We start from the raw sequence: 23,368 nt of genomic DNA on the forward strand, positions 1-23,368 counted from the left end.
GATCTTTTCTGTTTGTTTTTTTTTCTGATCTTTTATTTATTTCTACTTGGATTTTTGTTATTTCTCAAATGGGCTTAGTTTCTCCTTTTTCTTGTTACATACGTTAAGTAATTTATTTGAGGTCCTGGAACTGCTCATTATCAGTTTAGATCCTGGAACTGCTCTTAAAGTATCCCCCAGATTTTAATTTCCCCTTTGATTTCTCTGACCCATTGTTTGTTCAAGGGAGTATTGTTTAATTTCCATATATTTGTAGATGTTTTATTTTTCCTCTTGCTGTTACTAACTAGTTCACAAATTGTGATCAGAAAAGATAGTTGGTATGATTTCAGTCTTAAATTTGCTGAGGCTTGTTTTTGGCCTACATGACCTAACCTGAAAGATGTTCTGTGTGTGCTTGAGAAGAATGTGTGTTCTGCTGCTATTGAATGGAATACCCTTTATGTATCTGTTGTTCAGTCACTCAGTTGTGTCCAACTGTTTGTGACCCCATGGACTGCAGCACACCAGGCTTCCCTGTCCATCACTGTCTCCCGGAGTTTGCTCAGACTCATGGCCATTCAGTCGGTGATGCCACCCAATCATATCCTCTGTCCACCCCTTGGCCTCTTGCCCTCAATCTTTCCAGCATCCGATAGGTCCATTGATCTAGAGTACGGCTGAAATCCACAGCAATTCCTTGTTGGTATTTTTGTCTGGGTGATTGATGCATTGCTGAAAGTGTGGTGTTGAAGTCCCTTGCTATTGCTGTATTGTTTTTTTCTCCTTTCAGATCTGTTGGTATTTGCTTTAAGATAATTAGGTGCTGTGCTGTTGAGTGCATACATATTTTCATTTGTTATGTCTTGCTGAGATGGCCCCTTTATCAGTATATAATGACCTCCTTTGTCTCAAATTACCAATTTTTGGCTTAAAGTCTATTTTATCTGGTATAAATCAGTCTTCTCTTTTGGTTTCCATTTGCATTGAATATAATTTTGCATCCTTTCACTTTGAACCTGATTGTATCCTTTGGGCTGAGCTGAGTAGGCAGTATATAGTTGGATCCTTTTTTATTTACCAGTAATTGTGCCATTTGATTGGAAAATTCGGTCCACTGACATTTAGAGTAATTTTTAAAAATTATTTATTCATTTACTTTTGGCTGGACTTAGTTTCCTCTGCTACTTGCGGGCTTTCCCTGATTGCAGCATGTGGGGGCTGCACTTTGTTGCCATCTGTAGGCTTCTCCTTGTGGTTGCTCTTGTTCCGGAGCACAGGCTCTGGGCACGTGGGTTTCAGAGTTGTAGCACACAGGCTCAGTAGTTGGAGCCCATGGGAGGGCAAGCAGATTTAAATGGCTGAGGCTCACAACTCTGGAGCGTGGGCTCAGTATTTGTGGCGCTGAGGCCCAGCCACTGTGCAGCATGTGGAATCCTTGAAGACCAGTCATCAAATCCAAGTCCCCGCTACTGGCAGGTGGATTCTTGCCACTGCATTGCTGGGGGGTCTTAGAGCAGCTGTTGCTATGTAAGCGCTTCCTGCTGCCATCGTACTGTTCCCTGGATGTTCTGTAATCCCCTTCTTTCTTCTTTACTCTGTTGCTGTGTTCCTTTGTGAACTGAGTTTCCTGGTGGTATGCTCTGATTTTATTTTCTTCACCTTTTGTGAATCCACTATGGGTTTTTGCTTTGTGGTTAGTTACCATGACACCTACATGAAACCTCCTAGAGATGTAACAGTCTGTTTGACACTGATAAAATTCCAGTCACATCCAACTCTACCCCCTCTTTTATGTTTTCATTGTCACAGTTTGCCTTTTTATGTAGTGTATTCATTTGCAGATTGTAATAGCAAGTGTTGTTTTTTATATTCTCGTCATTTAACCTTTTTTCTCTGGTTTAGTGGTTAATATGACATCATATTTCATTGTTGAGAGTATTTTTTAACTGTATACTTATGTTTATCAGAGCATTGTATATTTTCATATGTTTTCACATTATTAGTGTCATTTCATTTTAAGAACTTCTTTTAGCATTTCTTATAAGGCAGATCTAGTAATTATGAACTTCTCAGCTCTTGATTTCCAGGGAAAGTCTTCTGTTTCTCTAGGATAACTTTGCCAGATAGAGTACTCTTGACTGATAATTTTTTCCTTTCTGCACTTTGAGTGTATTAGTCCACTCTCCTGCTTGTAAGTTTTCTGCTGAAAAGTCTACTGGTAGTCTAACGGGAGTTCCCTTGTAAGTTACAGTCTTCTTTTCTCTTGCTGCCTGTAGAATTCTTTCTTTCACGTTGACAGTTTTATTTTTATGTGTCTTGGAGAAAGTTGTCTTGGATCGAAATAATGGGGTCATCTGTTAGGTTCATGAACTTGGATGTCGAGGCCTCTTCCCGGGTTTGGAGATTTCTCAGCTGTGCCTCTTTAGTGGTCTTCTTTCTCCTCACTTCTCCCTCTGGAACCCCAGGGGTTTGTATCTTGGGTGTTTTGGGTTTTCTTCCATAATGGTTTCCCAACTTTCTTCATTCTTTTTCTTTTTTCTCTTCATTGGCTTTCTTCATTTTTTTCTTTTTTTCATGCTTTTTTTCCTCCTCACACTGAGTTATTTCAAAGTTCCTATCATTTATGATTTTTCCTTCTCTTTGGTCTCCTTGATGTTGCTACTCTCTATTGCAGTTTTTTTCATTTCATTCACTGAATTCTTCCATTCCAGAGTACTCACATGGTTCTTTCTTGTGATGTCTGTATTTTGATTATGTATTGTTTTTCTGATTTCATTGACTCATCTTTCTGTTTTCTTATAGCTGATTGAGTTTTCTTAAAACACCTATTTTAAATTCTTTATTAGGTAAATTATGGATTGCCGTGTCTTTGATTACTGGAAGATCATTGTGAACTTTTGGTGATGTCATGTTTCCTTGTTTTTTCATGTTTCAGGGAGTTTTGCATTGCTTTTTCTGCATTTGAAATTGCTTTCATCTTCTCTAATTTTTATGAGTTGCCTTCAGGAGAAAAAAATCCTTTTGTCGTTCCTAATACAGATTCTGAGACTTTCTTTCTGGCATTGTGTAGATACACCTGCTCCAGGCTTCTTGTTCCCTCTTGGGCAGAATTCTGAAGCTTGTATGTTTTCTCTGTATCCTAGGATGTACCATGTCAAATGCCAGTATGTCTCTTTTATTTTCCTAAAGGTATTGCTACAGCTCAGATTTGTGGTTTCTTCTTCACCCACAGACTACAGCCTGTTTTCTGTATGGTTTTCCTCTCTTCCAGAGCTTTCTTTTGGCACCTTGCACAGGAGCCAGTATCAGAGGGGTGGAAGGTGTGGGTTTGAGCACAGTGAGCTGCAGTTACTCTTGGGTACATCAGGAGGATTTACAATTGAGGTTTTCCTTTGTCTCCTGGGGAGCTTCCCTGATGGCTTAAATGGTGAAGAATCTGCCTGAAATAGGAGACCTGAGTTCAATTCCTGGATCGGGAAGATTCCCTGGAGAAGTGAATGACAACCCACACCAGTATTATTGCCTGGAGAATCCCAGGGACAGAGGAGCCTGGTGGCCTACAGTCCTTAGGGTTGCAAAGAGTCAGACACAACTGAGCAGCTAACACTCAATTTATGTGTCTTCTGGATGGGCTTCCTGTTGGAATCCAGAGGCAGTTAGCAGGAACTTCATTCCTTTAATATCCTTTTGGAATCTTACATGCTACTCTTCTGATCTGTTCCCTCCTCCCACTCATGGAGCTCCCACTTTAGTGTTCTGGATGCTGGAAGAGAGAATGAGTGTCTTTAGCAACACCCCACATGGCTTGAGCAGCCAGACATTCCCAGCTTGCTCTCCCTTTCCCCTGTTGGAGAGATCAAGAGCCATCTAGTTTAGGCTTGAGTTATGCTTCCTTGCCTTTTGCTTTGCCTTTCACAAAAAGCAAAGGAGAAAAGGAATGATATACCCATCTGAATGCAGAGTTGCAAAGAGAAGCAAGGAGAGATAAGAAAGCCTTCCTAAGTGAACAATGCAACGAAATAAAGGAAAACAATAGACTGGGAAAGACTAGAGATCTCTGCAAGAAAATTAGAGATATCAAGGGTACATTTCATGCTAAGATGGGTACAATAAAGGAGAGAAATGGTACAGATATAACAGAAGCAAAAGCTATTAAAAGAGGTGGCAAGAATACACAGAAGAACTATATTAAAAAGATCTAATGACCCAGATAACCACAATGGTGGGAATCACTAACCTAGAGCCAGCCGTCTTGGAGTGCAAAGTTAAGTGGGCCTTAGGAAGCATCACTATGAACAAAGCTAGTGGAGGTGATGGAATTCCAGCTGAACTATTTGAAATCCTAAAAGATGCTGGTATTAAAGTGCTACACTCAATATGCCAGCAAATTTGGAAAACTCAGCAGTATCTACAGGACTGGAAAAGGTCAGTTTTCATTCCAGTCCCAAAGAAGGGCAATGCCAAAGAATGTGCAAACTACCACACAATTGCACTCATTTCACATTCTAGTAAATAATGCTCAAAATCCTCCAAGCTGGGCTTCAACAGTATGTGAACTTTCAGATGTTCAAGCTGGATTTAGAAAAGGCAGAGGAACCAGAGGTCAAATTGCCAGCCTCCATTGGATCATAGAAAAAGGAAGAGAATTCCAGAAAAGCATCTACTTCTGCTTCATTGACTACACTAAAGCCTTTGACTGCGTGGATCACAACATACCAGAAAATTGTTAGAGATGGGACTACCAGACCACCTTACCTGCCTCTTGCAAAACCTGTGTGCAGGTCAAGAAGCAAGAGTTAGAACCGGACATGGAACAAAAGACTGGTTCCAAATTGGGAAAGGAGCACATCAGGGCCGTGTATTGTCACCCTGCTTATTTAACTTATATGCAAAATATATCACGTGAAATACCTGGCTGGATGAAGCACAAGCTGGAATCAAGGTTGCTGGGAGAAAGATCAACAGCCTCAGATATGCAGATGACATCACTTTTATGTCAGAAAGTGAAGAGGAACTAAAGAGCCTGTTGATGAAGGTGAAAGAGGAGAGTGAAAAAGTGGGCTTTCAAACTCAACATTCAAAAAACTAAGATGGCATCCAGTTCCATCAAATTCATGGCAAATAGAAGAGGAAACGTGGAATCAGTGACAGAATTTATTTTCTTGGGCTCCAAAATCACTGCAGATGGTGACTGCAGCCATGAAATTAAGATGCTTGCTCCTTGGAAGAATAGCTATGACACACCTAGACAGTATATTAGAAAGCAGAGACATTACTTTGCTGACAAAGGCCCGTATAGTCAAAGCTGTGGTTTTTGCAGTGGTCATGTACAGTTGTGAGATTTGGACCATAAAAAAGGCTGAGTGCCAGAGAATTTATGCTTTTGAACTGTGGTGTTGGAGAAGACTCTTGAGACTCCCTTGGACTGCAAGATCAAATCAGTCAATCCTAAAGGAAAATCATCCTGAGTATTCATTGGAGGGACTGATGCTGAAGCTTCAATAATTTGGCCACCTGATGAGAAGAGCTGGCTCATTACAAAAGACCCTAATGCTGGGAAAGACCAAAGGCAGGAGGAGCAGGGCCGACAGAGGATGAGATGGTTGGATGGCATCACTGACTCCATGGACATGATTTTGAGCAAGCTCCGGGAGGTGGTGAAGGACAGGGAAGCCTGGCGTGCTGCAGTCATGGGATCGCAGAGTCGGACATGACTAAGCAACTGAACAACAACAATAATGCTTCTTGGGTGAGGAGTGATGCCAACAAAGTCAAGCTGTTCCTATCCCGTTGCACTCACACTCTTCTGTTCTGGTCTACTTCAGCGGAGTGCTCAAACTTCTCCTCTGGAAACCTGGACTTCTCGAAGTCCCTCTTGTCTGAAGGTGACCACCCAAGTCAGTGTTCTGCATATGTTCCCAGTCCATAGCTGAAAGGGGCCAGAACCATTTCATAGTCTCCTCTAGATTCCCCACTCCCATACCCAAATCTGCCTGCCTATTACCCAGTACACTGGGGGGTAAGTCTCCTCTCCGGTCCCTTGGTCCATGCTTTGGGGTCCCACTGTTCGTGGATAGATGCTGAATTTTTGTTGTTGGGGTAGGGATGTCTTATGACACTATAATGTTGACATCACTCTCTCCCCTTATCTCCTGATTGGATTTTGTTTTCTAGTGATTTCTTAAAAGTGCTTTTGGAAATGATTTATCCTAAGCATATTCAAAATATTTTTCTGTTGCTTTTGAACTTCGCTGTCACTTTATCTGGCTTTAAAGTTCTTTTCTAACTTGTTATTTCTTGGGAACCTCATAGATAATTGCTCTACAGCTAGTGTTTTATATAGTTGTGCAGGTTTCAGAGTTTACTTCTCATTTTATTCCCTTATCTCTGAAGTCATTTACCTTCACATGGGTGTTTCTACATCTCATTTAGTTCTGTGTCAGGTTCTCTGAAACTGTGGTACCTATTCTATAGATTAAGTTCTTTTGTTCCTGGATGGTTTTCTCAAATTGTACTTTTGAAGATTTTTTTCACTTCCCTTATTTTTGTTCCTGCTTCAAGGATACCAATTATATAAATTTTAGATTGCCTTTGTCTTCCATATCCATTATTTTTTCTCTGAAAAGAAAGTGAAAGCGTAAGTCACTCAGTCGTGTCCGACTCCTTTCAACCCCATGGACTGTAGCCCGCCAGGCTCCTCTGTCCATGGGATTCTCCAGGCAAGAATACTGGAGTGGGGTGCTGTTTCCCTCTCCAGGGGAACTTCCTGACCCAGGGATCGTACCCAGGTCTGCTTCACTGCAGGCAGAGTCTTTACCATCCGAGCCACCAGCGAAGCTCATTTTCTCTGTCGTTCTTCTCAACTGTGACCATTTCCATTGATTGGTTTTGTCAGTCCTTTTAAGATACTTGCTCAAGATCTGCAGTATCTTTTTCTTTATGTAGGTTCCAGTATTGCCTTCATTTTTCTGATAGTTGTGGTTTTTCTTCCAGTTTTTCCTGAACTTGTTAATTTTTTAAATCAATAGATATTTTCCCTAAACCCTTATATCACTTCATTGCTCTTTGTTTACTTTATTAATTCATTTGAATCATGGATACTAGGGTCATTAGTCAGTTCCAGTTTTTATTGTCGGATTCTTTATGGTCTGTGTTTTTCCTCGTAGCAGCATGTTATGGCTCCTTTATTCATTCTTTGTTTTTGAAGGACGTGAGTTTTCCTATACCATCTTATCTGCAGGAGATTCACATGGGAGAAGAGCCAGGGAAGTATTCCAGGCTAGCAGAAGTAGAGCTTGCATGTGAATTTTTTTTTTACCTATAACTTCTCTCCAGCAAATGGAGATACACAGTTTTGTGGCTGCTTACAACTCAGTTTCTCTCTGCTGTCGTGTCACTATTAAACTGCTTCTTGCCAAGATGTTATATCACTGCATACACTGTTTTAAATCTTACTTTTCCTGACATTCCCTGGGGAAGAACAAGAGTCCAGCCCCTTCCTAATTCTATCAGTCTATGGACCCTGCTTTGTTGTTCCAAATAGGGGATTGCTGGTTTTGTCTTTGGAGTAAGTTACCTGCTTTGGAGCGCTATCGTTTATAGCTTTCGTTGAAATCTTCAGTGGCAGGCCTCCTTTTTCAGCATTTTGCATACTTAGATTTGACTTGACTGTTTTTTGATAGCCATTCTAATGTGTTTAGAAGTTACACATATCTCTTAAGTTTTGGTGGAAATGAAGTCTGCATTTCTCTTTTTCATCCTTATAGTTTTTGAGATGATTTCTGAGAAACAGAGGAAACAAAGATATCCTAATTCCACAGTTTAAAATCATAAGTCAAGAGAACATTTTAAATTCTGTGGTATAGGTAAAAGTTAGGTAGCCAAGAACAAAAGAGACATTGAGTATATAGACGCCTGACAGACAACAGGATTAAAACCTATGGAAGTATTGAAATCAGGGACATGAATGGCCAAAATCTCAAAGAAAGGAGGTTTTCAGTCTCAGAACTTTACTCACTTTTATTTATATAGAACTTGTTATCATTTATACCACTTTCAAATAAATAATGTCTCCATAAAATTATTCCTAAGTAAAACATACAAAAACATTGTGATGCTTGAAGTTTATTTTTAAGTTAAATGTATGTTTAATGGATTTACCATATTTGTCATTTACATGCATCCTTAAAAAAAGGCTATATACAACCATTGGCACTTTCCTTTGAAGAAAGTTTTTCTTGTTTTAAGATCAAGGGGTCCCTTTTATTTATTTATTTTTATGGTTCTACTGTTTATATAAAATGTGTCTATTTATTTTAGCTTCATTCAAAAAAATTGCTTTATCCACTTAACCTGACCTGCGTCCTGCCTGTCTTGCAAGCCTCTCTTTAATGTTTTTATTTTCATCTTCGGCAGTGGTTTGAACTTGGCATCTGTAGCACGACTCAGAGGTACTTGGGAAAAGTTACCAAGCAAGTATGAGAAACACTTCCAAGATCTGCAAGACCTTTTTGATCCATCCAGAAACATGGCAAAATACAGAAATATTCTTAGTAGTCAAAGCATGCAGCCTCCAATTATTCCACTCTTTCCTGTTGTCAAGAAAGATATGACATTTCTACATGAAGGTATTTGAAAGTTACTTGAAAATTAGCATGCTTAACTTCAGCTAATTCTACAGAATTATAATGTATTTAATATATTTTTCAGTCTATTGATTATAAGTCACTAAAAGCTTTACCCAATTAAATGTAGTAAATCTTAGGAAAAACCCACATTATTGATAAGAACAGATGTCGGTGTTTACCCAATGCAGTTCACACATAACCAAGATCAGACTCCCAACTTCTTTTTTTAGTTACTGAACATATACAGAAAAGTACCGCAAACAAGTGAACAACTTAATGGATTATGACAAAGCAAACACCCAGGTAACCAACACCCAGTCTAGAAAAAACATTGCCTCCCTCCCAGCTGCCCCACTTGTGCCCCTTTCCAGTTACCACCTTCATCTTCCCCAAAGATACTTGTGTCGACTTCTAATATGGTGGTTTTACCTGTTCTTGAGCTTTATATGTCCACAGAGTACATTTGTTTTTTTAGTTTTTGGTTTGGCTTCTGGATTATTTTGGTGAACATTAGACTTGCGTGATGAGATTCTTGCATGTTTTTGAGTGCAATTGTAATTCATTATTCAAAACTATTTGACATTGCATTACATAAATGCAGTACAGTGGATTCATTCAATCTGTTGATGAGCATTTGATAGTTTCCACTGTTTACTCGTTGCAAATAATGCTGCTGTGAATATTCTTTCACATATCTCATAGTACAGATGCATTTTTGTTCAATATAATTAACAGTGAAATTTATGACTATTCATACAATCAACTTTGGGAGACAGTTTGGTGTTAATCCACTAAAGTGGAACACTGGCAGTGACACGGACATTCTTATTGTTCCTTGCTGTCTCCAGTACCTGGTCAATCATTCTTTTTATTTCTACCCATTTCAGTAGGTGTGTAATTATATCTTGATGTGATTTAATGTTCATTTCTCTGATTACTAATATGGCTGGACACCCTTCTGTATATTTATTTGTCCTCTTTTATCCATTCAGTTCAATTTCTTGCCTATGTTTCATAAGGTTCTCTTTCTCTAATACACCTTTTAAGGATTTTGTGTAAGTCCTATATGTGTATATATATATAGTATGACTTGCCTTTGGCTCTCTTAAGATTATCTTCTGATGAACAACATGTTTTGAGTTTTAAAAACCTAATTCGTTAGTCTTTTGCCATGTAGTCTCAGTTCAGTCGCTCAGTTGTGTCTGACTCTTTGGCCCCATGGACTGCAGCATGCCAGGCTTCCCTGTCCATCACCAAACCCTGGAGCTTGCTCAGACTCATGTCCAGAGTCAGCCGTGTAGTTTATACTTCTCTTAATTGTTTTTTTGTGAGTGGTATTTGTCCTCCATTAACTTGCTGACTACACGCTATGTTGCTAATTTTCTAGTGTTACACTATACATTACAACATTGATACTTATACTAATTTGAGTAGTATCCATTAGTACTTTTCTGTGTGTCAGGCAGTGCAAGAACTTAGACCATTCAAATACCCATTCTGTCACCTCTCGATTTATATATAGTTGTTGCCATGCCTTTAAATCCCACTTGGTACTAATATTGGTTAGTAAAGTCGATATTTATTTAGTGTGATGATATTATTACTGTTTTTTCCCCTTCTTGAATTTCAGAGTTTGCCTGTGGTTGAGGACTTTTCTCCCTGTAAGAACAGTGATTATTATTTTCTTATGTGCAAGTCTGCTGGTGATAAGATCTTAGTTTTTGTTTATCTGAAAAAATGTCTTTAATTAATATTCATTCTTAAGGCACAATTTTGATTGGCAGTTATCTTTCAACATTTTAAGATAACAAAATTATCTCCTGACTTCCACTGTTATTTTTAGAAGTCAACTGTCAGTCTTATTTGTTGTTCCTTTGACAATAATCGACCCTCCTTTAATAGCTGCTTGAAAACATTCTCTTCTCTCTATCTCTGTTTTTCTCTAGTTTTGCTATTATAGGACTGTGTACAGCACTTTGATTTTGTCTCACCTGGATATTTTTATTTATTCTGGAATTTCCTCCTAGCCTAATAACCAGTTTTTAAATTATTTCTTCGGCTATGTCTGACTTACTGTTAAATTCAACATCATATTCCTTATTTAAGTTATTGGGCTTTCCCCCCAGACTTAAAATTTAAATTCATTTTTTATCTTCATGTTTTCTACCAGAGTTGTCAGTGTTGTTTTTTATAACCTTGCACATATTCACCAGTTACTTTAATGTCTGTCTCTAGTAACTCCGTAATCTAGGTGTGTGTGTTTTTTTTTAATGAGTCTTTCTGTCTTTCTTTTTTTCCCCTTGCATTTCTATCATGTTACATTTTCACCAAATGTACCTGGTTATTTTTGGCCAAATGGATGTTGTATATAAAAAAAATTACAGAAATAATCTAGGATTTCAGACAATATTCTCTTTCTCCAAAGAGAATTAAAACTTGATTCTGCCAGGCAGCTAGGAGTGCTAGCAACGCAAAAATCACTTTAAACCATTTTCACATTTTGAGATAATGTAACACTGAACTTTTATCCAGTCTACATTTCGTTAATCTTTAGTTCCAGGATATACGTGTGTGTGTGTGTGTCTGTGTGTGTGTCTGTGTTTCTGTGTGTGTGTGTGTGTGTGTATCTCTTAAAGACCCCAACCCAAAGAATTGAAGATTTATCTAGACTTCAGTTCTTCCCTAACTTCAGAAGTCAGGGTGGCACTGCTCAGTTTTGCAGCTCAGGATCACTTTTCTGAAATCAGCAGAGGCCTGTAGGTGGAGCACTGGAAATGTTCGACTTGCCACACGTCCTCATTATTTCTTCAGATCCTCACTGCCTTGACAGCTTTTTTTATGATTCAGCGTATTTCTTCTATTTTTGTTGAACTTTTTGAACTGTTCTCATCAGGTGTGTTGTACCAATTAACTAATTATACTGCCCCTAATTTCATTATTACTTCTTTTTCTTAAGAAAATATTACTAGAGGCTTTAAATATATATTTCCTTACATGTTCCCTCAAAACATGTTTATATGACTTGAAAGTATTTTGCGTTGTCATTTTGTTTCCATCTCATTTTGAGACCCTGAACAGTTTATATGTCCAATAGATAGGTACCATTTACTACAAAAAGGGAGCCCAACTGTGTTCAGATACATGTCTTTTTCCATCTTGGCTTCAGGGACTTGGTGTTCCACAGGGACACCTCAGGGCCCACCATGGGAAATAAATAGGGTCACACCAAGTGTTAAAGACAGGTGTGGAAAAAAGACAGTTAGATTACCCTTTGAACATATAATTTTTTGCCTTGTGGTTTGAACTGCTTAAGCCCACGTGTGGGTTAAGTCTGGTGTCATTCCTGTTCTTGTCAAAGAAAAGTAGACCATTTTGAAAGTTGTGTGAATTTTTTTCTCAGAGAACTACTTAATAAAACAAACAAAAATTATGTAACTTATGAACAAGCAAATTTGTATTTAATGGTTGAAGTCATGATTGTAAATTCAAATTCTGGGGAAGGGCATGTGCATGGTAGACTTGAAGATGTCTGTCCCTATGAGCCATCCCTCTCTTAATTTTAACGAATTATTGGAAAACAGACGTACTATTATTTAATCCCCCACATACATTCCGCTCTCTTTTTCTTCCATATAACGCAGAAATTCTTATTTTCATGGCATGCCTTCCACTTCTTAAGTGTCGACAAATCATTTTACAATTTTTTAAATCATTGTAAACCATAGCAACCATACTGGACTAGGTAAGCCCAAAGGTCACTCTTTATGACCCCTGGTGGAAACCTAAGTTTTCAAGTGCTTATTAACTTTGCTGCCAAAAAAATAGATGCAGGTACCTGCCTGAGTGAACCAAGCGTCTGGAGAGCTAGAATTGAGGGGCTGCAGTTTTTACTAGGTGTGCCTACAATGCAATGAAGAAATGGCTTTTAGAAGCTATACACAGTTCATCACTTTCCAATATTCGTAATCATTATTTCCATTGGAATAGAATTCCTCCTATTAGGTCATTCCTTGGGAGCAGGATTAAACCATATATGGGTTTATCAATTCTAAAAACCAAAAGTGGCAGTTTGATAAAGGTTCTGATTTGTGCCTCCCGGAATAATGACTTGACTTCTGCTACCTTTATATAGATATTTTAATTTGGGGAGTTAAAAAAATTACTTTTATTCTATAGGAAATGATTCCAAAGTTGATGGTTTGGTAAATTTTGAGAAACTCAGAATGATTGCCAAGGAAATTCGTCAGGTTGTTCGAATGACTTCTGCTAACATGGACCCAGCTATGATGTTCCGACAGAGGTATGGCATTGAAGTGTGTAAGTGTTACAGAGTGGCATTGAAAGTGATCTTTTTCATTTATTGACCATCTGCCTTTTATTGTGCACTGTATTAAGTGCTTTATAGATGTCAATCTCAAATAATAGTGTATTATAAAAACCTTTAAAGGTTGGTAGTATTGGCCTGCCCTTTACATACAAAGAAACTGAAGCTCAGAGCAATTAGATAATGTGTCCAGGATGACATAAATTACTGAGATTTGAACCCTACTTCTCTATTAATTTTTTTGAGTACATAGATCTGTATTGTTATTGTTACTTAAAATGTCATCTAACTTAAATATAAGTAAGTTGCTGATCTTTACTGAAGTTGTCAGAGAAAACAGACACTTTCATCTGGTTCTAACCAAATATGTGAAGTATTAGTCTGCATGTCTTTGATTTTTATCAAATATTTTTAAAGTTCCATATCTATATAAGTTCTGCTTTATTCTTCTAAAATATATTCCTTTGTCTCAAGTCATGGTGCTTATGTAAATTCTTCAGCAGTTTAGAAAGTGCAGATTTAAGGATGCTGTATCTTTAATAAAAATGAAAATATTGTGTTCACTATTAACCTGATCTTCTATGAGTGCTTTTTAAAATTCACCTTTCATGTAGTAACAAATGCCTCCTCAAATTATATAAAACTTAAATTATTTTTCCTAGTAATTTTTAGGATGAAAAGATACTAGGGTTTCCATTTTTTATCTGATTTTCTTCTGGGCCTGTGTGTATAGCTTTAGTACCTAAGGACTTTAAAAACAAAATGTTTGCCAGAGCAGACACAATTTCAGTGGCTTAAAAGAAATACAGTCTGCTAAGGAAACAAAAAGTTAGACATGGAGTTGTTGTAACCCGATAGAATCAGCGTATGTCAGGATTGTTTTCTTAATTTTTGTTTTGTTTAAACCACAGTTCAGGAGTCTGTCTTTAGGAGTAGTTGACCTGATGGTTGCTCTAGTTTAGAAATTCTTCAAAGTATGAAGGAAGGAGTGTGTCATATCTCCTCATCCCTACCCGGTTGCCCACTTTTGCCCCTGAGAATCACTGCATGTAATGAGAGGTGCCATTGCTCAGCAGCGTAGAAGCAGAAGACTTAAGAACCAGGGACCAAAGCAAACCTGGAGGATTTGTTTGTTTCTTTGTTTCTGAGTTTTTGTTTCTGTTATATGTCCCTGTACAGTGGCTCCACCACTCCCTGTTACCTTACACAGACATTCGTCTACTCATGTATTTTAGCAGCCTGGTTCCTGAATGAATTTGTGAGCCTGCCAGACCAGTTGATAATTTTCTAGGTACCAGCTATGTCTCAGAAATGAGCAAAGGAGAAAATCAATAAACTTGACTGTTCCCTTGAATGGCCTAGCCTAGAGTAGAATACAGTATAGGAAAAAATAAAACATTTATAGTTAGATTAGACTGAGCTTTTCATAAATTGATTTTGTCAGCTAGTACTGAAACGTGTAGCTTTCTTTAAGCAAATATTTGGCCATTTTGGTAATATATAGTGTGGACAAAGTAACGCAACAGTAGTCAGTGTGCTGACTGAAAAAACAGATTTGGGGCTGGCCACAGCTGAAGCTTATTGGGTACAAGCCTGGGATATGCTCAGACCAATCAGGTGGTAGAGAGGAAAGTGCCAAAAAAATGAGAATAAAAATGTTATAAAGAATCTTGATTCAGCCCAATTATAGTATAAGGAGATACAGGATCATAAAGATTTTCATGATATATTAATACTTACATTTTTAAGTTGGCTTTGTTCAAAATATCTTGAACAAATACATTGTCAGAGAAATTTCTGCACTTAAAAATGAAATTATAAATCTTTATGTTCCTTGTAATTTCATCCTCTGACTTAAATGAATGTCTCAAAAATACCTTTGAAAAAAATTCAAAAGTTCTATCTTTTAAAGTTTCCCTGGAAACTTGTAATAAATATTTTCCGTTAAGTTTGTTATTAACATAAGCCTCTAAATTAATTAGGTATTAAAAACATAATTGGTCTGAAAGCACACTTTTAAATATTGTGGAGTTTTTTGGCCTTCAGTACATGTCATAATTCATTTTACCACCTTGTATTCCATTAAAGTCATTTAACTGTTAAGCTACCATTTTTTTCTAGTAAAATTTTTCTGTTCTGTTCTGTCTCCATAGTTTCTCTGACTTTCAACTGTTGTCTTTTTTCTGTGCTTTCCTATTCAAACACACGCTTCAATGTTTGTGGCTCTTGCTTACAGGAAGAAGAGGTGGCGGAGTCTGGGGTAAGTGTAGAGATGAATGCACCTGGGATGAAGGTTGCTCAGCTCTTAACGCATCCTGCATCCTCTTCATTAATGCACGCACGTAAAGTAGCATGTGTTCTATTAACCCTGTCAACCTACATTCCTGACCAAATGCCTTTTGCTAACAAGGAGAAAATAGTGACAGAGCTAGCTTTTTTCTCCCTTTTCTTTTCCATTATTGACATCCCGTAAGTCCCTTTAGATTTTAATTTAGCAGGTCAGTTTTATGATGATGATAGCATATATTGTTGTGTGCTTCCTATATACTTTTCTAAGCACTCTATGTGAATTATTGAATTCTGTAGCTGCTCTGTGAAATAGATACTGGTATTCCCATGGTACAATTGGGGAAGACAGAATTGTCCTAATTCCTAGTGCTTACTATAGTGGATTCTAATTCATTATTGGTGATAGTCTGATTCCAGAGTCCACACCATTTTATTTACATGCCATGTTTATAAAAATAAATATTTAAGTGAATTAAAATGGATAAGAAAGTTGTTTATAAAGGGTACGTTTTCCATCAGCTATAGCCTTTATCCAAACTGTACTGTAGAATTGAGATAGTAAATAATTGAAATAGAAGATTATTTTAATTTCTCAGATCCACTAATACTATGAGATATACAGCATTGATAGAATTTTATTTTAAATTCCTACCACTTTTAATTAAAGGCTCCCTTACCTCTCTTTAAACTGAAATAGATTCAGAAAATGACACCTTTTGTTTTTCAAGTAGTTTCAGATCTCCACTTACAGATCTGTCGTAGTTCGTTAGGTATCTTATAAGTCATATATCTAGTCTTTTCAATTTCAGTTGAAGGAAAAGATGGGTTATGTGGATGAATGGATTAAATAAGAATGTGCTATTTTAAGATTACAGTGAATCATGAAGTTAGATGCTTTTATAATACATATATGAAAGGTTTTTTGTGAGCCACTTTGAGTCTTGTCTTATTTGTGGTCTTTTGTTTTCTGTTGAAGCTTGGTAAACTTGAATTTTCTTCTACTTTCTTCTTCCCTTCTCTGTGTGTTTCTCGTGTGTTTTCTTCTGTACTGTACATTTATGTCTTGGTCTTTCTGGTTCTTCTAATTGAAAACAGAAATTTATTCCTAACATTACTGTGATGAAGAAGAATACTTGGACGCTGTATCTTAGTGGGTATTTGGGGTGTTTCAATGACTTGTGTAACACACTCACTATTCATTCAACATTTGATTGCATTGTATGGTGTTTGCAGACACTAGACATTTTCTTTTTTATATCAAAGCATTTTGAAAGTAGATTAAAAGACATTTCTTTGTCATTTATCAATGTTTCATTTATTGAAATTTTGTCTGTATCCTAGATTTCTAGGTACCTTTTTATATCAACTTAGGTAAAATTATTAAATATTTGTATTAAAATTTGTACTCAAATATTGGGAATTGATTTTACTGCATTTCTTTGAATCTAAGACAACATCAGTTGTCAGGACCACTACTATTTAATGTACCACTAAGAAAAATCACTGCAATGCCTTCTTAATACTGAGAATTTTTTACTTGTTAAGAGTTCTTATATAAATTAGGTATGTATTTTTGTCACATAACACCTTTTTTGCATTAATAAAAAGGAAAAATTAAGCAAATTAAATTGGTTTAGGTCTTTCTAAAACTTTTTGCTATTTAGAATATGAATCTTCTGAGTCACTTTTAGAGTTGTTAGCTTCTGGGGTTTTTTCCCATGCACAGTGTTGCCTTTTGTGCCATCAGAGCCCTAGGTCATGCCACATTTCTTTAAACAAGCCGTAAAAGAACAAAAAGCTGCTGATGTTGGGCTCTTAGGCTGGCTTTGCAAATATTCAGGGCTAGCTTCCTTTTGACACTTGATTCAGGAATCTTATTGAACTTTAGAGTCACTACAGCCTTATAATCCTTTGGTTCCTGAAGGTTAAGGGAGTATTCACTAATGCTGTTGGATTTTTTCCAAACTGTTCTGCAGATTTTGAAATTTCTGCTGTGTAAGTAGCAACAAACATATCACAGTTTCTGCCTGACCAGTAACAATTCCAAGTTTCCATCCACTGTAAGACAGTCTTTTAAAGATCTTAAAATTGTGAAAGAAAAATAACATTTTTTACAGCTTTATTTCACTTAATCTGAAGTGAAAATATTAGGATTTTAGTGTGTCTTTTAAATGGGCTATATGAACACGGAAAAAACATTATATGATTGTGGTCCAATTTTTAATATCTTTGGGTAATTGGGAGGCTAACATTGAAAACCCATAGATACCTTTATTATTTTAGAACGGCAACTGCCTTTAAAATAAAAATCATCTAGAACCTTGTGTTTGCTATCTTTGTTACAAAGGACAAATAGCATTGCAATTCCTGTTTTCCAGTGGTTCTAGATATAGTTATTGTAGAAGAAATCTTGCTGAAAAGAGTAGAGTTGTATGTGAAACTTTATTAGCTTGTTTGAATTGTAGTAATTCCTACCCAGCTTGTAGTTCCATCACATTTAGAGGCACTACAGAAGAAAGATCCCATATCCCCAGCCCTAGAGGTCACATGTTGCCTCACCAATTCATATGTGAGTGGAAACGTTGAATAGCTTTTTACTGCTATTTCTGATCTCTGACTATATTGACTTGACTATAACTGGTGTTATTTTTCTTATTGGTTGTTCTCTTTAAAGTTTGGCCAAAATCTGGTTACAGGTAACATTGGAGCGTGCTCAGAGTAGGTCTGCTGTACACAGAAATGATGATGTTAGTAGCACGTCCAAAGCAGCACATACAACCAGAGCTGCTCTAGAAACTCCCGTGCCGAAGAACCCTGGTGCAGAGATCTGGCTCAGGGTGCACTTGCCCAGTTAGGCTCTTGACATATCTTCAGAGTGTGGATGGCCACAGGGCCAAGGAATGCTTTCAGTTGTCACAATTGTCCTATGGGTTGGAAGGCACCAAACATAGGTCTGATGGAATTTGTTGCTTTGTGGGGGATTGTCAACTTATCCTTTTGAGTTCTTCACTTTGCTGAATCTTAAAACTCAGAACATTGCCGTGTGTGACATATTACTTTGCATTAATGCTTTTCATCTTTTAACTCATTTGCATCAGCATGCAATCGCATTAACAGAACAGAATTTTTTTAATCTTCAGTCTGCCATACTTAATTCTCATCTTTATAGTCCATTATTGTGATCTTCATCTTATAGGTCACTGAGTCAAGGCAGCACAAATTCAAACATGCTGGATGTTCAGGGAGGTGGTCACAAAAAGAGGGCACGCCGTAGCTCTCTGCTTAATGCCAAGAAGCTTTATGAAGATGCCCAAATGGCAAGAAAAGTGAAGCAGTATCTTTCCAGTCTGGATGTGGAGACAGATGAAGAGAAGTTCCAGATGATGTCATTGCAGTGGGAGCCTGCATATGGTACCTGTAAGTACAGGCTTTCACTTATGTGATACTAAACAGCACAACAAAATAGAAATTTATTTTTCTAGTATTATGCTGAAGTCCCAAGAAAATTAACTTTCGCTCACAAAAGTTTACTGACATACCTTAAGCATCATGTCATCATGTTAGTCAGATACTGAATTCTTATCCATTCCTGATGGTTTCTCTGTGCAGGAAATGGAGTCTAAATAGAGTTCTTTGAAAAGCATTATAAAATCTCAGAGACTGAAACATTATAGAGGAGTCCTTCTCTTTGAGAATGTTCTTACTTTCATCCCTAAAAGAAGAGTAAAATAAGTGAAAATTTCCCCTCTACTAAGAATTTTACAGATATTTACCAACTGAAAAAATACAATAAATTTTAGGTATCAGTACCGAAGGTAAAAACAAGAAAAATCTTAGCTTTTCTGATGTTATTTATGAATAGAAAATGTGATGAACAAAATAGAGCCTATTCTCAATACTCAATTATTTAAATTAAGTACAAACAGTAGAATGCCTGTATCTCTGGGTCAAAGACATTATGAGTTGTGAAAGAAGAAATCAAAGACCGTACATCTGTTATGAGTGTTACTTATCTGGATATGTGATTAAACGTTACGCCAGTGAAAATCCCAATATAATGCATAGAAATTGATTTAAGTGTTGACAGAGTATAGGGGGCGGGTAGGTTCAGATTTTCTATTTCCGTGTTCCTAGTTAATAGGGAGAAATGGCAGTCATCATGAGTTGACCCTGAGATTGATAAATGGTATAGTATTTGCATAGTAATGGGACAAGTATGTCAATAGAGTAGAAGAGATAAAATGGAAATACAACTAAGTAGTGTTTTTAAAATTCAGATTCACAGTTAACTTTCAAATGTAGGGTAATGAGCCATTCAGTAAATGTTGATATAAAAACAATATCTTGAACACTTCTAGCAAATTTGGTATTCCTGTGTATAGCTGTTGAAATAATTTCACTTATTCAGTACCTACTTATATCACTGAACACGTAGGCATACAGTTGTAAACAAGATATACCATCCTTATAACCTTGTTAGTTATAGCCTTGTGGAGGGAAGAGGCATTGATTGATTAATTGCACAGATAATTGTATTATAATTATCAGTGCTGTGAAGGAAGGATACAGGATGTCTTGAGAACAGAGTGTGGGTTATTGCGGAAGCTGGATCATGCAGGGTCTAATAGACCTTGCTTTAAGGATTTGTCTTTATCCTGAGAGCAGTGGCAAGTCATCTGAAGGTTTGTGCAGGGCATTTGTAGAAGAAAAGTAGCATTATCAGATCAGATTTTCATGATGGAAGGGTCATCATGCTGATGTATGGAGAATGGCTTGAAGGCATGCTAGAATTGATAGAGTGAAAAGAGCATTTCAACATTATAAATGAGAAGATGTTAACTGCTTGGGTCTCAAGTGCTTCAGGGCTTTAGTGCACACATGCCCAAGTTTAGGAGCCACACCACGAAAACATCCCATATAACTTGGCCTTATAAAGTACAGAGGTATGTTTTTGTTACTCTCTCCTATTAGTGACCAAGAATTTAAATGAGAAAAAATCAATGAAGTCATCAGAAATGTCTCCGGTGCCATTGAGGTCAGCTGGCCAAACAACTAAAGCTCATTTGCATCAGCCCCACAGAGTAAGCCAGGTGCTTCAGGTGCCAGCTGTAAATTTGCACCCTATCAGGAAGAAGGGCCAAGGAAAAGACCCTGCCACATTGAGTGAGTATACACAATTAATACTGCATTCATTTAACTGAAATTTCCAGGCGAGTTAGTTTGGAAAGTAATTATAAATGCTTTGGAGATCTGCTGTCATGGTTTGTGTAGTATAAGCAGCACTCATGAGTCAAGAAATGCTTCTTTTTGCCTATAAGTCTTTGATGACTGCATGCATATTTTAAATGTTGATGTGGGAGTTCCTATAATATCAACCGAAAACTTATTTTTACTTGAGTACCAAGGGCTTACTGCATTTAGTGATATATATACTCAGTTATCTAATGAAAATGCAATCTCTGAGAATGAAATTGCTTATTTCTTTAAAAAAAAAAAAAAAAAGCCTGTATGTTGGTTTTTCATTAATGACCACTTATGAAAACCTAGCTAGGAAACAAGAAAGAAACAAGGGTAAAATACACAAAGTATAGGTCACACTCTTTTTTCCTCTGTTGGACCACGAGATGTGTGGTCCAAATTACTTTCATTACTTGTTTTAGCAGTATCACTATTTTAGCTTTCAGGTGGAAAGCTAGATTACATTTGGTTCCCAACATTATCATTTAGCCCATGCATTATACATAGAATATACTCAGTAGAACCTTGAGAATTTAACTTGATTTTGCTTTGAAATCCAAAGGTAAATAAGGAATTCCTCTTCCTTTGCCAGGTTTTCAGTCTGGTGGTAACGACATTCACATAAATAGATAACTTCAGTATATGTGATGTGTCCACTATTACTGCAGGAGCATGTATAGAGCATAGAAAAGAACAAAAGAGAGCGGGCTCTTAGGGTTGAGAGAGGTAAGACAGTGCTCTAGAGAAGACTTTTTGGAGATAACACCTAAGCAGAGTATGAAAGGTTGACTAGGAAGGAGGAGAAGGAAGTGGCAACCCACTCCAGTGTTCTTGCCTGGAGAATCCCAGGGACGGGGGAGCCTGGTGGGCTGCCATCTATGGGATCGCACAGAGTCGGACACGACTGAAGTGACTTAGCTTAGCCTAGGAAGGAGGTAGTTAAGCAAAAATTCCAGAGAAGTTGCTTCAGGCAGAGGAAGAATTTGATAGCTACATGGAGCTACAGGTGATTTATTCTGAGTACAAAGCTGCAGAGTGTTGAGGGACAATAATAATTAATTGTAACACTTAGAGAACACTTACTGAATGCCAGACACAGTTCAAGTGCTTTTACTATTTTATGTATATATGTTCATTGAATCTTAAGAACTCTAAAGATAAAGAATACTCTCATTCCATAGAAGATCGAAATAACTTAAAGCATCCTCAGTAAGAGATGGAACTGGAAGTTGAGCTCAGGTTAACTGGCTCAAAGTCCTTACGTTTAACACTGTACTAAACAAACAGTGTCCCAGGATGAGGAGAAGTCAAGCCATAGACATGCCAAAATTAGAACATGACATGCTGAAGGAAAGTTGTCAATAGATACCTATAGGAAGCAGTTTGAGCAAGGCAGGGTCTGGTCCAGTTTATGTTTGAGGAGGTGTATAGTAGGAAAGTGGCGTGAGATTGGAGATGGGGAGTCTGAGTGGAAAGCTGATATAGCAATGGGAAGTTGACCAAAACCTGATCTAGTTTGGTGACTGTGGATATGAAGAGAAAATTGGATGCAAAATGGGTGAAGTTGATTTGGTGATGAGAAATGAGAATAGTCTAACTCTGATTTCTTACTTAGACGTCATCACCTGAGAGGCAGAATAATTTGTGCCAGGTAGCCATCTTCCTTCTTCCTGTAATATGCCTATTAGTTATGTGATAAACATATTAAAATGGCACTTCACTAAGAGTAGTGTGAGTATACCAAGTTTTAAATTTTTTCAGTATTAAAGGAGTGCTTGTTACTATGCTGGGTACTCATCAGAGTTGGGCTTTCTTTACTGGTTCAACAGTGGAAACATTGGTAAGTTTGACCTATGCCAAAAAGGACCAGCTGTTGGACAAGAGTGATGACAGAACTTTGCAGGAATGTTTCCAGTAGGCTCCATACTCTTTTCCTATAAATTCATGAATCTTTCTGTTGTCTACTTCTCTCCTGTAGTGTGAATTTAGTGCTCTTGAAAAGGGCTGGACTGGCAGCCCTGCAGCTTCTTCTGTATCCCCACAGCACAGATGCACCACAGGTAGTGACAGTGCCAACATCCCTCCGCTGCCCCTGCCACATGCCTCGCCCTGACTTGGAGAGGCCACCTCTAGAGGGGAAGGAAGAGTCTGAATCCATGCATTCTCTATTGAGACTTCCAACACGTGTGTCAGTGGTGGGGGGTGGCACACTATACCCAGACTGTTAAATCCATGTCCCTTATGCCGCACAACAAGCAAAGAAAGAGCTATTCTAATCTGATCTGTGCTGACTGGCTGAATTTGAACAAATGACCTAGAGGTGAGAATCTCTGTGTGCCATTACCCAGTCATTTAGTCCCCGTTTGTCATGCACGCATTTCAGTTGACTGCTCTAGCCATTGTGGATCGTGGCTTTTAGTTATGTAGTAATTGAGGCAACTGTAGACATTTTAATTGTGAAGTGATGCTTATTTACCTCTTTGATTTCATTTTTAGGTGCAGGTTTACCTCAGAAAGTTTTAGGAACAGCTGAAGAAGTAAGTGGTGGTAAGAAACACACAGAAGATACTATTTCTGTGGCATCATCCTTACATTCCAGCCCTCCTGTGTCTCCTCAGGGTTCCCCCCGCAAAGGTGAGGGAAAACACTTCGAGCTCTTGTTAACACCAGACAACACTGTGGGGCACACAGTTTGCTTTTGGTCCGTGGTGATAATATTTAGAAAGTGTGAAGAAAAGTGAAGCTCACACTACCTCCTGAATTTTCATGTTTTGGACTGCATCATTTCCATGGCTTCCAGGTGTTATGCAGCGTGGAGCTAGGACTCCTGCACTCAGCGTGCGGCCCTTCTTTGGTAGAGGACAAGCATGGATAAGAATGAAGGCAGAAGTCAGTTGTTTTGGTCTGT

At 37.7% G+C, this 23,368-nt stretch overlaps 1 protein-coding gene across 24 annotated transcripts in view; it reads left to right on the forward strand.

The window, feature by feature from the left end:
- RAPGEF6 (Rap guanine nucleotide exchange factor 6) overlaps positions 1-23,368 on the forward strand; it is a 221,058-nt gene that overhangs the window by 183,514 nt on the left and 14,176 nt on the right. For 12 of the 24 annotated variants that reach the window (XM_060415605.1, XM_042250260.1, XM_060415615.1 and 9 more), the window contains 5 exons: positions 8,398-8,609; positions 12,786-12,909; positions 18,419-18,639; positions 20,194-20,385; positions 22,957-23,094. In XM_060415605.1, the coding sequence (XP_060271588.1) occupies positions 8,398-8,609; positions 12,786-12,909; positions 18,419-18,639; positions 20,194-20,385; positions 22,957-23,094 (887 nt within the window). Of the gene's footprint in view, positions 1-8,397; positions 8,610-12,785; positions 12,910-15,169; positions 15,194-18,418; positions 18,640-20,193; positions 20,386-22,438; positions 22,521-22,956; positions 23,095-23,368 lie in introns of those variants that run through there. The other 12 variants (XM_060415604.1, XM_042250259.1, XM_042250263.1 and 9 more) reach the window with 2 other exon arrangements.

Source organism: Ovis aries, chromosome 5 (assembly GCF_016772045.2).
Source record: "Ovis aries strain OAR_USU_Benz2616 breed Rambouillet chromosome 5, ARS-UI_Ramb_v3.0, whole genome shotgun sequence".
Lineage (NCBI taxonomy): Eukaryota > Metazoa > Chordata > Mammalia > Artiodactyla > Bovidae > Ovis > Ovis aries.